This window comes from Sinocyclocheilus anshuiensis, unplaced genomic scaffold (assembly GCF_001515605.1).
Source record: "Sinocyclocheilus anshuiensis isolate Anshui unplaced genomic scaffold, SAMN03320099.WGS_v1.1 scaffold1155, whole genome shotgun sequence".
In the NCBI taxonomy this organism is placed as follows: domain Eukaryota; kingdom Metazoa; phylum Chordata; class Actinopteri; order Cypriniformes; family Cyprinidae; genus Sinocyclocheilus; species Sinocyclocheilus anshuiensis.
Genome location: NW_015542398.1, coordinates 335,805 through 350,385, shown reverse-complemented (window position 1 = coordinate 350,385; position 14,581 = coordinate 335,805). Strand labels below are relative to the sequence as shown.

At 36.7% G+C, this 14,581-nt stretch overlaps 2 protein-coding genes across 2 annotated transcripts in view; both read right to left on the bottom strand.

Moving 5' to 3' along the window:
* The window catches only part of yeats2 (YEATS domain containing 2), a 42,285-nt gene extending 37,269 nt beyond the window's left edge, over nt 1-5,016 (bottom strand). The window contains exons 1-5 of the mRNA XM_016492074.1: nt 4,615-5,016; nt 4,403-4,517; nt 4,229-4,326; nt 3,885-3,977; nt 3,096-3,323 (exon numbers count right to left, since the gene is read on the bottom strand). Of these exons, the coding sequence (XP_016347560.1) occupies nt 3,096-3,323; nt 3,885-3,977; nt 4,229-4,326; nt 4,403-4,502 (519 nt within the window). The 5' untranslated portion in view covers nt 4,503-4,517; nt 4,615-5,016. The remainder of the gene's footprint in view (nt 1-3,095; nt 3,324-3,884; nt 3,978-4,228; nt 4,327-4,402; nt 4,518-4,614) is intronic.
* A 2,543-nt stretch (nt 5,017-7,559) lies between these two features.
* The window catches only part of klhl24a (kelch-like family member 24a), a 19,737-nt gene continuing 12,715 nt past the window's right edge, over nt 7,560-14,581 (bottom strand). Inside the window, exons 5-7 of the mRNA XM_016492088.1 lie at nt 12,451-12,639; nt 9,887-10,075; nt 7,560-9,801 (exon numbers count right to left, since the gene is read on the bottom strand). Coding sequence (XP_016347574.1) covers nt 9,601-9,801; nt 9,887-10,075; nt 12,451-12,639 — 579 coding nt within the window. The 3' untranslated portion in view covers nt 7,560-9,600. The remainder of the gene's footprint in view (nt 9,802-9,886; nt 10,076-12,450; nt 12,640-14,581) is intronic.

The following is a 14,581-nucleotide window of genomic DNA, read 5'->3' as shown; positions in this document are numbered from 1 at the left end:
GCATTTGTGTAAGAAAAATATCCATATTTAAAACTTTATAAACCATAATCTCTAGTTTCCGCTAACTGTCGTATGTGCATTCACGAGAGAGTGGCGTTCCAGCGGATGACGTAGGAACGCGGAAGCACAGAGAAGAGGGCAAAACAAAACATCGGTCACGAATTAGAAGTACAAAATGAGGATTTGTAAAGAAAAATGTTGGAGGATTTCGATATAAGCCAAGAGGAGACTGGTTTTCCTTTGCTGTAAACAAAACTTGGTTCTCGCAAGACGCATATTCTCGCTGGAGCTTACACTACGCCTACATCCTACATCATCCACTGGAACGCCACTCTCTCGTGAGTGCACATACGACAGTTAGGCAGGGGATTATGGTTTATAAAGTTTTAAATACAGATATTTTACTTACACAAATGCATCGATTCACTTCAGAAGGCCTTTATTAACAACCCGGAGACGTGTGGAGTACTTTTTATGATGGATGGATGGACACACTTTCTGGGCTTCAAAATCTTGACCACCATTCACTGCCAGTATAAAGCTTGGAAGAGTCAAGACATTTTTTTATATAACTCCTATTGTATTCATCTGAAAGAAGAAAGTCATATACACCTAGGATGGCTGGAGGGTGAGCAAATCATGGGGTAATTTTCATTTTTGGGTGAACTATCCCTTTAAATTTAGAATTACATCACTGGCGTGAAAAGCTGTGTGTTTGTAATGAACAAATCCATTAAGAAGTTTTTACTTTAAATTGTCGATTCTGCCAAATCACGAGTGCTTTCTCCAGTGAAAAAATATATCCTCTGTTGTTCTCTCACATCAAAAATCCACCCACATGTTTGTTTAGAACTGTTTTGTACTGTTTTCACTTGTAAACAGTTTTGATCTGTGCATATTTCTCTCTTGATTCAGGCAACACGCAGCTTTTTACTTTAAAAGGCATTAGGGCTGCACGATTAATCGAATGCGATTGTCATGCGTATCTTGTCAGTAAAGCCGGTTCTGTGATTAGTAGTAAATCTCCAGCACGTGCTTTCAGATGGAGCAGCATCTGAAAGCACGTGAAAATACCACATTTACTAACATGTTTTTACTCCAAACTCACTTCATAACGTCAGTCGAGTGTTTGAAATAAATCCTTCTATGAGATGATGTGGCTTCTTACACAGAATAAGGCACGCAACATATTTCATAGTATTCTAAGCAGTGATAAAGGCTATGTCGATTAGCATTGCATTATTATATACTTTATTATAATAAAAATTATAATAAGACTAACTCAGATAAACCATATATTGTCGTAGTCGTGTGTTTATTAGGCACCTTGAATTAATGAAAGCAGTTAAATCTTCTGTTATTCAGCAACCGCTATTGGCATTTCCTGGGTTTCTTCTGCGGGGCGTATTTGGAGTTTCAGCACGAGAGCGCCCTCTGGCCTTCGGATGGATATTTACTGCTGATCACAGAACCGTGCTTCAATGAAAGATACGCATGACAATCGCAGCTTCTGCCTAATCGTGATTTATCGCCTTTGCGATTTAATTTCGATTAATCGTGCAGCCCTAAAAGGCATTAATTAATGGACTGGACTCATATGGATTACTGTGATGTTTTATCAGCTGTCTGAACTCTCACTCTGACTGACAGCACCCATTCACTGCAGAGGATCAATTGGTGAGCAAGTCATGTAATGCTAAACTTCAACAAATATGTTCCGATGGAGAAACAAACTCATCTACAGCTTGGATAGCCTAAAGGTGAGCACATTTTCAGTAAATTTTCATTTTAGATTGAACTATTCCAGTCAAACTACTGTAACGCAACCTCTTGCAGTTTAATTATTTTACTACTAATTCAATCAGGTTTTGCAGTACTATTACTACATCTTAAAAACCTATTAAATGTTTTCACATTGTGTGGGCCACTAACCTTTCCTGTGTTCCTGCCGGGTCGTCGTTCACGTGGAGCGCCATCCTCTCTCCCACTGTCCGTCTCCCTCTCCCCAGCCTCCCCATGTTGGCTGAGGGACTCGGTCTCAGACTGGACCTGTGATGGCGTCTCTGAATTCTGGTTCAGTGGAGACGAGGAGCGGGAGGGGGAATCCAAGAAGCGTTTTATGGCAGGGTGGTTCAGCACAGATGGGTCACTCTTAGAGGCCTGGAAGCAAATTAAGTCAGTAATCAACTGTTTGGGCTTAGAGTCAGAAGACAATTCTACAAAGCAGCAACAAAACTGAATGTATGTTGTATGTTCATGCAGAATGAGCAAAACCAAAAGTTTGTTGTGTGTTTGAAATAAATCCTTCTATGAGATGATGTGGCTTCTTACACAGAATAAGGCACGCAACATATTTCATAGTATTCTAAGCAGTGATAAAGGCTATGTCGATTAGCATTGCATTATTATATACTTTATTATAATAAAAATTATAATAAGACTAACTCAGATAAACCATATATTGTCGTAGTCGTGTGTTTATTAGGCACCTTGAATTAATGAAAGCAGTTAAATCTTCTGTTATTCAGCAACCGCTATTGGCATTTCCTGGGTTTCTTCTGCGGGGCGTATTTGGAGTTTCAGCACGAGAGCGCCCTCTGGCCTTCGGATGGATATTTACTGCTGATCACAGAACCGTGCTTCAATGAAAGATACGCATGACAATCGCAGCTTCTGCCTAATCGTGATTTATCGCCTTTGCGATTTAATTTCGATTAATCGTGCAGCCCTAAAAGGCATTAATTAATGGACTGGACTCATATGGATTACTGTGATGTTTTATCAGCTGTCTGAACTCTCACTCTGACTGACAGCACCCATTCACTGCAGAGGATCAATTGGTGAGCAAGTCATGTAATGCTAAACTTCAACAAATATGTTCCGATGGAGAAACAAACTCATCTACAGCTTGGATAGCCTAAAGGTGAGCACATTTTCAGTAAATTTTCATTTTAGATTGAACTATTCCAGTCAAACTACTGTAACGCAACCTCTTGCAGTTTAATTATTTTACTACTAATTCAATCAGGTTTTGCAGTACTATTACTACATCTTAAAAACCTATTAAATGTTTTCACATTGTGTGGGCCACTAACCTTTCCTGTGTTCCTGCCGGGTCGTCGTTCACGTGGAGCGCCATCCTCTCTCCCACTGTCCGTCTCCCTCTCCCCAGCCTCCCCATGTTGGCTGAGGGATTCGGTCTCAGACTGGACCTGTGATGGCGTCTCTGAATTCTGGTTCAGTGGAGACGAGGAGCGGGAGGGGGAATCCAAGAAGCGTTTTATGGCAGGGTGGTTCAGCACAGATGGGTCACTCTTAGAGGCCTGGAAGCAAATTAAGTCAGTAATCAACTGTTTGGGCTTAGAGTCAGAAGACAATTCTACAAAGCAGCAACAAAACTGAATGTATGTTGTATGTTCATGCAGAATGAGCAAAACCAAAAGTTTGTTGTTTTTTTACAAATATTAAGCGCAACATTGTTGGCCCACTTTTCAGCAACCTTGGTTCCAGAAGTATTTTTTCCATTCATTCAAATCCCATAGAGATATTAAAAAAGTCTTTGTTTAAGAGTTATAGGTTATGAACCAAACCAACCAGCTACAAGGTGAATCACAAAATTACAAACTTTTATTTGAAGCAAAAATACAAATGCACAAGATTAGTCACCTACATCTTGGATGCCCCGAGGGTAAGCAGATAAACATCAAATTTTCATTTTTTGATGAACTATCCCTTTAACGACTTTAATTAGAGAAAGAACTACTACACTCCCATGAAGCATGATTTAATGATTTACTCAAATTACAAATAATCTTTACTTCTGAAACTCGACTGTTTTACTCTATAGATAAAATGTATCAGTGCATCTAATCTCTATAGATTACCTCAGGGACTTTAGGCTGGCCTGCATTGGCATAGTAGTTTGCGACAATGCACGCTCTGAGCTTGTCCATCATTCTCCTGGCCTCATTCAGCCTCTGAAAAAAAAAAAAACAGATAATAATTCAGATTTGTTAAGTTATGTAGTGTATTACAGCTTTAGGACTTTACTTTGTCTCAAGTATGTTTTAGGCAAGATACTTTGACTTTTAAATTAAATGTTGACACTGTACCCATAACTGAAATTAAATACAGACTCTTAGCACTTGTTACACCACGATTAAAGTACTTCTGGACTAACAAAGCACGGCTAGTCCTTAAATAAAGTGAGTATTGGACAGACGATTACCTGCCCGATGACCTCGATCTCATGCTCTTTATTCTTCATCTCCAGAGAAAACTGATCCTTGATGATCGCTTCAATCTTCTGCACAGCAGCTTCACAGGCTGGTAAAAATCAAACAAGCATATAAAAAAACAACTTGGGTAATACTTTACATCACTGTTAGGAACCTAATCTTACCATTCTGCTCCACCACTTTACTCCTCTTGTTCTCCTGCACTTGAGTGATGTCCTCATAATCAGGATCTTTGTCCTCTATTTTCCTTTTCACCCCAGACATCACTCATTGGCTGGACTGTAGACACAGTACACAACATGCCCCATAAACAACAACAAACTTATACAGGCACACAAAGGCTGAGTCTCAAAACGTAGTTAGCTGCTTAAGTTACCTGCTTGCTTATAATGTTCTAAAAGTGCGTCCTAGGTAGGCAGCTTGCTAGATTTTGAGACACAGCCCTAGTATATGAGCATACAAATTTCATTATATTTCCTTGACAAACTGCTATTAGCTGTTGCAGAGGTTTCAAAATAACTAAAAACTGAAAGAAGAGCAGCTAATCTGACATACAGACCACGCTAAACAAAACAACAGCTTTTTAAGCAGTTATTGTAAAACTCTCACCACTGACGCTTTTCTAAACTGCGCAAAACGTGACGTAAACACACACAAAAGTGGTCGGTGTGATTATTTACACGTTAAACGTACGCCGAATTTGCTGGTGAGATGTTTAAAGGTGAGGTGTTTAGCCGTTAGCTTGGGTTGGTCTCGCGTACAAGTCTCGCGAGAACACACGAACACGAACAGGAAATAGCGCAGCGAGCGCGCGGTTTAAATTAGCTAGATTAGTTAGTAGATTAGAACTAGCTAAATTAGGTTTCAAACTGGGATCCAGGGGCCTCCAGTGGGTCCGTGGAAATATTTAGAGGGAAACAGTTAATAAGTAATACAATAAATAAATAAATCTAACAGCACTTTAATGAATAGGAAACAAAAGTAATGATGTAACATAATAGAAACTTATTTATTATTATTATTATTATTATTAATCTCTCACAATATAAATTGGGTCTTTATACAAGAAACTCAAACAATATAGATTAACTTTTAAATTATGGTTGAGAATCACCGTGTTTGGAGGTCTGTACCATCTAAAAGATTGAAAACCCCTGAGCAGAGAACTAAAATATATTAAAACATTATATATTATATTTTTCAAATGATCTATTTTGCAAATATCTGCCTCAGATTTCAGTCTCACATTAGTTCAACGCACACACTGCCTACCTGCCGCTTAACATCACGCATTTAGGCTTTCAGTTCATCTCAAGGATCTGCCAGGAGCAAATAAACTATGTTCTATTTACATGTAGTCCCAATAGTGCATTTCTTAAAATTATAGTCTGCAAGGAGACAGTATATGCTAGAAAATAGATGGAAATTTTGAACCAAATTAGGCCATGCTATATCCGAGCCTGACCAAAGAGTGGCGCTGAAAACCACATTTACAGCAACATCTCACCATGAAGTCAGAAGTGTAATTCTGCTCAGGCATGTTTATAAAGCAAAAAGCACATATGTACTACTCTGGCATTAAATACATTTTCATTTGTTGGCAACTACTTATAAAAATGACTGTGGCAGTACTGCAGTATAGTGAAGGTAGATAGCAGTTGTATATTGTTGTATATTGCAACATTTCTCATTTAAACTTGATGTGCTAAAATAACTCAAACTAAAACTGAAATTAAATGAATAAAAACTATATAGTCATATATTAAAAAACCACAAACCAACAACAAACTACTAAAAATGAAAAAAAAAAGCCACAACAAAATTACTAAAATTTTAACTAAAAAATTAAAATGTAAAAATAAAAACTGATTCAAAATATTAATAACATTTTTAATAGTATCTCAATGTTACTAAAATAACACTGTTGTGTACCATGATTTAAAAAAAAGTCATGATACACCTACATGTTAAGAAACATTTTTCATATCATGTCCACTTTTTTTTGTATTTGCAATTTCACAGTCATGACTACTTGTATCTTTTTCTTTTCTCTTAAAATAGTGCCTAAGTCATCCGTTCCAAGCAGCTCTTTACATGTCAACACTTCGGCCTTAATCACCTGAGGGCCTCCGCTTTGACTAATAATGAACATTACAGGAATTCACATTTTCATCATGCTTGTTGCTTCTTATCCCATATTTCCTTTCATAAAGGAAACTTGTCAGTAAATTTAATTTGTCATGCCAGAGCAAAACGATTTCATTTAGCTAGAATCAGATTTTACAAAGCCAAAGGCACTTTTAACAGTTGCAACTGTCATGAAACATTGCCTCAGGTATGAACCTACAATCACAAAGCAACAGTGCCAAGACACCTTGAGAGGAATCAGCGTTCAAGGGAAGGTCTTTCTTTTCTGTTCTGTCCTTTTGCTTAAAGAAAATAATAAGGTTTTAGAGGTCACCTTTAAAAAGGAGTCAACTGAATACTGATTTAAAAAATATATTATTTTGGTTCATTTGAAAATGCCTTCAGCTACCATTAACACTATAGTACTCTCCGCTCTGTTAAAAGATTTGTACAACATTTAAACACATTCTGCAGATTTCCCCTCAAAATTAGCACAGAAAATGCAAAAAGCCTGGGCCTGTAGGCATGGGCTGAAACACGTATACAAGTACAGGACGAACAGTTTGAACTGAATTTTAAAATCTTGACCAGTTGTAAAGATGGTCATGGCTCCAGCGCTAATGAATGTAACAATTGCCAGGTATTATCTGGGTAAGATATGAGCTTACAATGCGTTCACAAATGGTTATAGAATTACTTGAGTAATAAAAAAAAAAACTCTGAACCTCAGACAAGACAAAAAATGTATAATAATAATAATAAAACAATATACACTTATTTGAATATGAAAGTTCATTAAATGCTAAATGCCTAATTCATCAAGGCGAATACATATTTTGTGTTCAGTAAATTTTCATTTTGATTTTGATTTTCATTATTTTGTAGCCATATTTATAGGACACTTAGTATATGCTATCTTTGTTTCTGCGGTATATAAATCATCTTTAAAGCAAAGATATACAGGTATAGTTTTATATCCTATACATAACAACAAGAAAAGTTTAAAGTCAGCAAACAGCTAAACAATAATCCTTATTGTAACCACATAATTCATATTCCAATCCATGCTGGGAACTCAAACATTTCAATTAATTCAGTTTGTAATTCAAAACTTCCTGTAAACTAACATATGTAGTTGCTTTTGCTTTTATACTTATTACAGAGAAGAGCTTGGACAATCGCTAAGAATGGGAAAACTATTTTTTTTTTTTTTTTTTTAAATTGTGAGTAGGATTATGTTTCGTTACAACCTGACATATCTCCACCGAAGTATGAAGAATATAGCTTTGTTTTCCTTTTGAAGAATTTCCATAGAATCTTGAATAATGCATAGATACTCCAAGGAATGCCTGTTTCCGCAAACTACAAGAATGACAAGGGTTGCACAAACACATTCTCCATGCTTCAAGTTATTCTGATGAACGGTTACATGAAATGACAACATAAATCATTACAAATTAACTTTTTTTTTATTGAGGCACTTTTGGAGTTTTACAAAGTAAGGTTTATTATTATTGTTAAATTTGAAAAATGTCCAATATTTCTTATGTTTTGGACTCTGGCTCAATTACAGCTACAGTTTCATTCCACTGAAATTAAACGGTTCGAAACTGCGTTTTTAGTTGTTTCTATTACAACAAAAATACCAGGTTGTACTTATGAATGAGTTGAAAGCCAACTCAGTGCTTGGACCATCAGTGTCTATACAATCCTATAAAACACCACATCTAACCCAGATGAACACAATATAAAGCTGGGTTTGAGAAACTGTCAAATATAAAAAAAATAAAAATACATACAGTAGTATAATGGAACATACAGTATGTTGGCAAAATAACATTTACAAAAAGTTCAGAACAGTACAGCTGTTAATAATCAAAATGATCGAAGGGCAAATCAACATTATGTATATGAAAATATATAAAGTATATACAAACACACTTATATCTTGAGCAGGCAGAAATGCAGGAGACGCAGTGCTCTGGGTAAACTAGCTGCCAGCATCCTGCCTGACACGCTCAGATGAATTGCAGAAAATGATTCTGACAGGCAAATGTCTATTTCCAGTACAGATAAGTACTAGAGCAGAGACTGCAGTTATCTACTGCTAAACATGACAACAGTTTCAGGTTAGTGTAATTTGACTATGCACAACCATACACGCAAACACAAGAATTTCCGGCAGTCCAACTCAAAAAATTCAGATGCTATCTACAGCTATGAGATTGTTTAGCAAGCACAACATGAAATAACACATAAGAGTAGAATGTATTTACATTGAGATATATTACTAACAGTAGTACATACAAGTGCATGATTGGGGGGCTCTGATAAAAAAAGATCAGAAAGGCACAAGGAGACACCTAAATACAGATATGATACACAGTTTCACAGCTGTATGGTTCATCAAGAACCTTTAAGAACCTGACGTAACAATTCATTGACCAAAATCAGAGCTGTCAATCACTGAGGTGAGTGGTTTAGGTTTTCAAATGCTTAGAATGCTAAAACCTCGTTATGAAAACCTCATACAGCATGTCTGATGGAGTATTTAAGTGCTTTCTTTTACTTAAGCTCAGAAGCATAATATGATGTAAAAAGCGTAAATAGCACATTAAAATCACCCCAAGACTGAGCCTTAAAAAAGTTTCTGTCTGCAGACTTGACAATCATTGTCAAAATGCAAGAGTAATGCTACCAAACAAAATAACATATATATATATAAAAAAAAAAAGTTAAAGGCAAAAACAAATGCACATTTAAAAATAAAAACGTAAAATATAAAAATCTTAGAAAAGAATGCAAAAGAGTACAGAAAGTGAGCATTTGTGGAGTCTTTTTATCACTACAAGACTGTTGGCACCATCACAGCATCTATGCGATTACTCCATCAGATTAGACACATTCTCTAAATGCATTTCAGTTATGAGGAAGGTTACGATTTGCATGTTTCCTTGTTCCAAAAAAATGACAGATGACCGGGAACTGCTGCCTCACAGATAATAACAGCTTTGGTATGATGATGAAATCAACTGTAGCAGTTAAACATTGTGCTACACCTATAGTGCAAGTAGATGTATATGTATGTTAACTGTATAAGTGATAGAAAATATCATTTATCACTCAATATGTGTGTTGCAAAGTTGTTTAGATGATTTTACTGTGTTTTTAATATGCATGTAAGAGTCTACAGCTCCATGTTTGGGACAGTTTGCATGTGCGTTTGCAGATGCTTTCAGGGTTTGTGTTGTTTTTCGCTGAAACGGTGTATGGTAACACAGCCATGGTAGGAAATGGGACGAGGCATAGCAGCCGTGCATGTGATGATGCCAGAGGCCGGGTCGTAGCACACGATGTTGTCAGAGGCTTCGCCATTTTCTCCCCGTCCACCCAGGATGTAGATCTTTCCATTGCAAACTGACATACCGCAACTCTCCTAACCAAACAAAACATGCAATAATATAATCAGTATATGGGACAAAATGACAGGAACTTTGAGGTTTTCACTAGGCTTCAGGTACCTGTCTGCTGAAGGTGTGGCCCACATGCATCCAGTGGTCCTGTGAAGGATCGTAGTAGTAGATGGACTTGGTGAGGCCACCACATACGTAGATGAGGTGATTGAGAGAAATGGCAGAGATATTGGGTTTGGTGATGGGAATACATGCCTTCAGCTGCCAGCTGTCTGACTCTGGGTCATAACACTGGACCTGAAACACAATGGAGAAAGGTTGTTTTATAATCTTGAACAGCCTTAAAATTCTAAACTATATAAACCATTTCATTTTATTATTTTATCATTAGTTAGTTATTTTAGTATCGTCTATATACCATTATTGTAATATTCTGAATTATTGTTTATTTAAATTTTTAATTTTAATATTAGTTTTAGTAATTTTGTATATACTTTTGTCATTTGATCATATTTTTTTCCATACTAGTTTTTGTTTTGTATTTCTATGCAGAAATATATTTTTTTCCAGTTCAGTCATTTTAGCACTTATTTAGACCTTATTTCAGTTAGCTGCCAAGGCAAAGTTTAAAGTTCTTCATTTAATATTTCTACTTCATGTTATTTCAGTTTTGAGTAACAAAAAGAAAAAAAGAGAGATTTGAACAGTATCGGTTAAGAATAACAGCACTGGGTCTTTCTTTTCAGTTTATGGACTTTATTTATTTATTTGCTTGTTTATTTGTAACTTTGACACTTTATGTGACTGTATACACAGAAATTAAACACAAACATTCCTTTACATTTTTAACATGAATATACAGGCATTTTAACGGTCATCAAATACCATTGTCATAATCTCTTTGTAAATTCCTCTTAGTCATCTGCACAATGTCCTATTTAATAAGCTAAAAGCAGAGAACAGGGCCTGCGGGCGAAAAACCAGAACAAACTAAATCTAATATTTGCACGTTTTAGTGTAAACAATCTTTCTCTGTGCTGGCTGATGTATAGATTTAAGAAAGATTGACAATATGAATGTCACTGAAGACACGCACACTGACAGAGATTAAAGATATATTGTTGATGAGACACCATCTGCAAATTCTCAGATGACAGATGCAGCACTTATATGGAAGAACATGCAACATTTTGTATAAGAGAGCTTTGTATAAAACTATATCAGATCCTTCCCTTTCATGTTTTTCTCTTTCTTTCTCTTTCTCTTTCTGCTCCAGATGGCAAGTAAAGAATTCAGTAATCTGAGCACTGGAAATTCAATGAGATTAACCCATGTGAGATGTTACACGAGATGGCAGCAGTGTCTGAGGACAAAAAGCTCAGCACACAGCCCCACCTGTCCACTAGGTTATAGTCCACCTGCACAAACACACACATTCAACTCCCCATCTGCCGTTAGCAGCCTTTCTGTTCAAAAAGATGCCCACATTTTAGGGGTTTCATGAGGCACATTACAGGTGAGTTCAGCAGGACCCCTCTCATACACAAATCTCAGACACATATCAAAGAATCCTTAAACAAATTACGGTTTCACAAATGTATTAAGCAGCACAACTGTTTTCAACATTGATAATAGTAATAATAAGTGTTTCTTGAACAGCAAATCAGCATATTAGAATGATTTCTGAAGGATCATGAGACACTAAAGACTGGAGTATTGATGCTGAAAATTCAGGTTTGCCACCAACTGAATAAATTATATTTTAAAATATATTAAAACAGAAAATAGTTATTTTAAATGTCAATAATATTTCAAAATATTACTATTTTTGCTGTATTTATGCAATCCTGATGAGACCTTTTTTTTTAAACATTACAAAATCTATCGTATATGAGAAAATTTTTTTATTAAAATGAAAATTTGTCAAATATAAGATACAAACATTATGACAACCCCTAGTGAGCTGCTTTCGCTGGCTGTTTAGCTATCTTCAGCTATCTTCTAAAAAAGCATCCTAACCATAAACCAAAACAAAACTCAAGTGACAAATCCATATGAAACTAGTCAAAAATGTCTCCCAGCCAGGTTGGTCTGTTAGCTGGTCTTGGTGCATGCTTCAGCTAGTCAGGCTGGGAGAACAGCTTTACCAGCAAACCAGTTCAGCCTAGTCCAAACACGCCACTCACTGGGGTTCAGAGCAGAGCCGGCGTGACAGGTTGGTTTAACTCTCTGCTGCTCTGGTTATGGTCTATTTGCACCATGAAGGCATCATATCGAACAGGAAAATCAGATGACAGTATCATTTAGACTTACTGAAGTTGAACGTGTGGTTATTACATGTATCAGATGGACAGGTTTAAGGAAATATGGGATGCGACTACATTTGCCGAGCCAAAGACAAAAAAAAAAAAAAGTTACAAAAAAAAAGCAGTTTTTATTTGTTAAAAGGCCACACGTATGTCTGTTCTCAAACAAAAATCTTTTTTTTACCTAAACACACCTACTCTAGAGCACTATTGGAAGGGTCTGTCAGCACTGAAAAGTCACCAGGCCTAAACTGCATTATCAGTGTTTTAGGTGAAGGAGAAAGACCTTTTAGGTTTGTAGATGAGCTCTGCCTAATTTTATATTGTGTGTTTGTATTGTGTATTTTAGCATGGTTTCTCACTTACCTTACTGGAGCAGCTGTTTTCATAAGGTTCTCCTCCAATGACGAAAAGTTTTCCCGCACAGCTTGTGACCGCCGGGCAGGAGACGGCTTCTTTCATGGGGGCCACCTCAGTCCAGCGGTTGGAGAAGGAGTCATACACCTCCACGTTACTGAGACAAGTCTGCCCATCATAACCTCCAACTGCATACACCTGCAGGATACATACACAGATATGTTCACCTAGCTATTGAAATTATTACATTTAGATAATCCAACACTAAAAGAAAACTGTATTAATTTTTAGAGAAAATACACGCACACAAAAAATACAATTAAATTGTATAAGTTTTATTTGCAATTTGAAAAAGGCAATTTTGCAAATGGTAATTGATCTGTGCATATTTCTCTCCTGATTCAGACAAGATGACTTTTACACTGGAGAGAGCAATATTATGGATAGGGTTCTCATATTTTAGCCAGAATCAACAGTTTGATGATGGATTTCTTTCTTACAAACATGCAGTTTTTCACTTCACAAGACATTAATAGAAGGACTGGAGTCGTGTGGATTACTTGTAAATTACGGTGATGTTTTCATCAGCTGTTTGAACTCTTATTTTGACAGCACCCATTCACTGCAGAGGATCCATTGGTGAACAAGAGGTGTAATGCTAAATTTCTTCAAATCTATTCCAATGAAGAAACAAACTCATCTCATCTAAATGGCCTGAAAATATCAGCAAATTTTCATATTTGGGTGAACCATTCCTTTGATATTTACTTAATTTATTGTCAAATTAATCTGCAAATGATTATTTTGCCAAAACAATAAATAGTGACAGTTTAATAACAGAGATCAAACATAAGCATCACATTTCCCTAGCTCATGGCTGGTGTTTCTCTGTAGCTGTTTAAAGACAAGCACTCCTCGTATCCTCTCCACATTCAGCTTTATCCTCAAACTGACACAGCAGAGGAAGTGTGGAAGGGCCACGATAACAACATAATGACACTGACCCACATTAAAGCTGTTCAACAGGAAACCTGTTCAACAGCGAGGAGAAACAACAGATTGCCGTTGCCTAAGGCCTAAGATCATGTGTAACGCAAAGACACATACAGACAGATGACCTCTGACCTAAGAGGCTAAAGTTCTCTTATTCACTCTCCCTGATGATTTAAACCATCACACCCGTCTTCACTGAAATGCACTAAATTGGCATTCATTTAAATGAAATCCATAACCTTATACTTATTTATTAAAAGGAAAGTAATTGAATCCATAATAAAATGTCAATTGTGCCTTTTCTTCCATGATAAATATATGGTGATTACTAGTCTAGTTCAAGTTGCAATTTCGCATGGTACAAAAAAATGTAAAAATAAAAAAAATAATAAAAAAATCAGATCAGGATTTGAATCCCACCGTCTTTGCATGCTAAAAACTTCCAAGTCATTTTATACAGAGCTGCACAAACAAGATAAGAGAATGTTGGATGGATATACAGGTAGATGGAATGAAATAAAGTAATATATGCTATCAAACATGATTTCCTACCATTTATCTGTACAAGCATACATCATTCTGTTATCTTGCTTAAACTGTAGTTGTTACCCTGATTGTGTTTTAGCAAAACACTAAAGAGATTCTTCTGAAATGTCAAGGAAAGAGACTCATTTCACGACCTGACCGTAGTTATGCATTTGGCATCCGTCCTTCGGATGAGACGTTAAACTGAGGTCCTGACTCTCTGTGGTCATTAAAAACCCCATGGCACTTCTCGTAAAGAGTAGGGGTGTAACCCGGTGTCCTGGCCAAATTCCCTCCACTGGCCCTTGTCAATCATGGCCTCCTAATAATCCCCATCCACTGAATTGACTCTATCTCTCTCTCCTCTCTAGCTGTAGCTGGTGTGTGGTGAGCGCACTGGCGCCATTGTCCTGTGGCTGCCGTTGCATCATCCGAGTGGATGCTGCACGCTGGTGGTGGTTGAGGAGAGACCCCCCCCACATGATTGTAAAGCGCTTTGGGTGTACAGCAATACACAAAGCGCTATATAAATGCATCATTCATTCATTCATTCATTCATGCAAAAATGGGCATAAACAACATTCATTCACACACACACACTTGCATTTGTGGTTTACGGGGA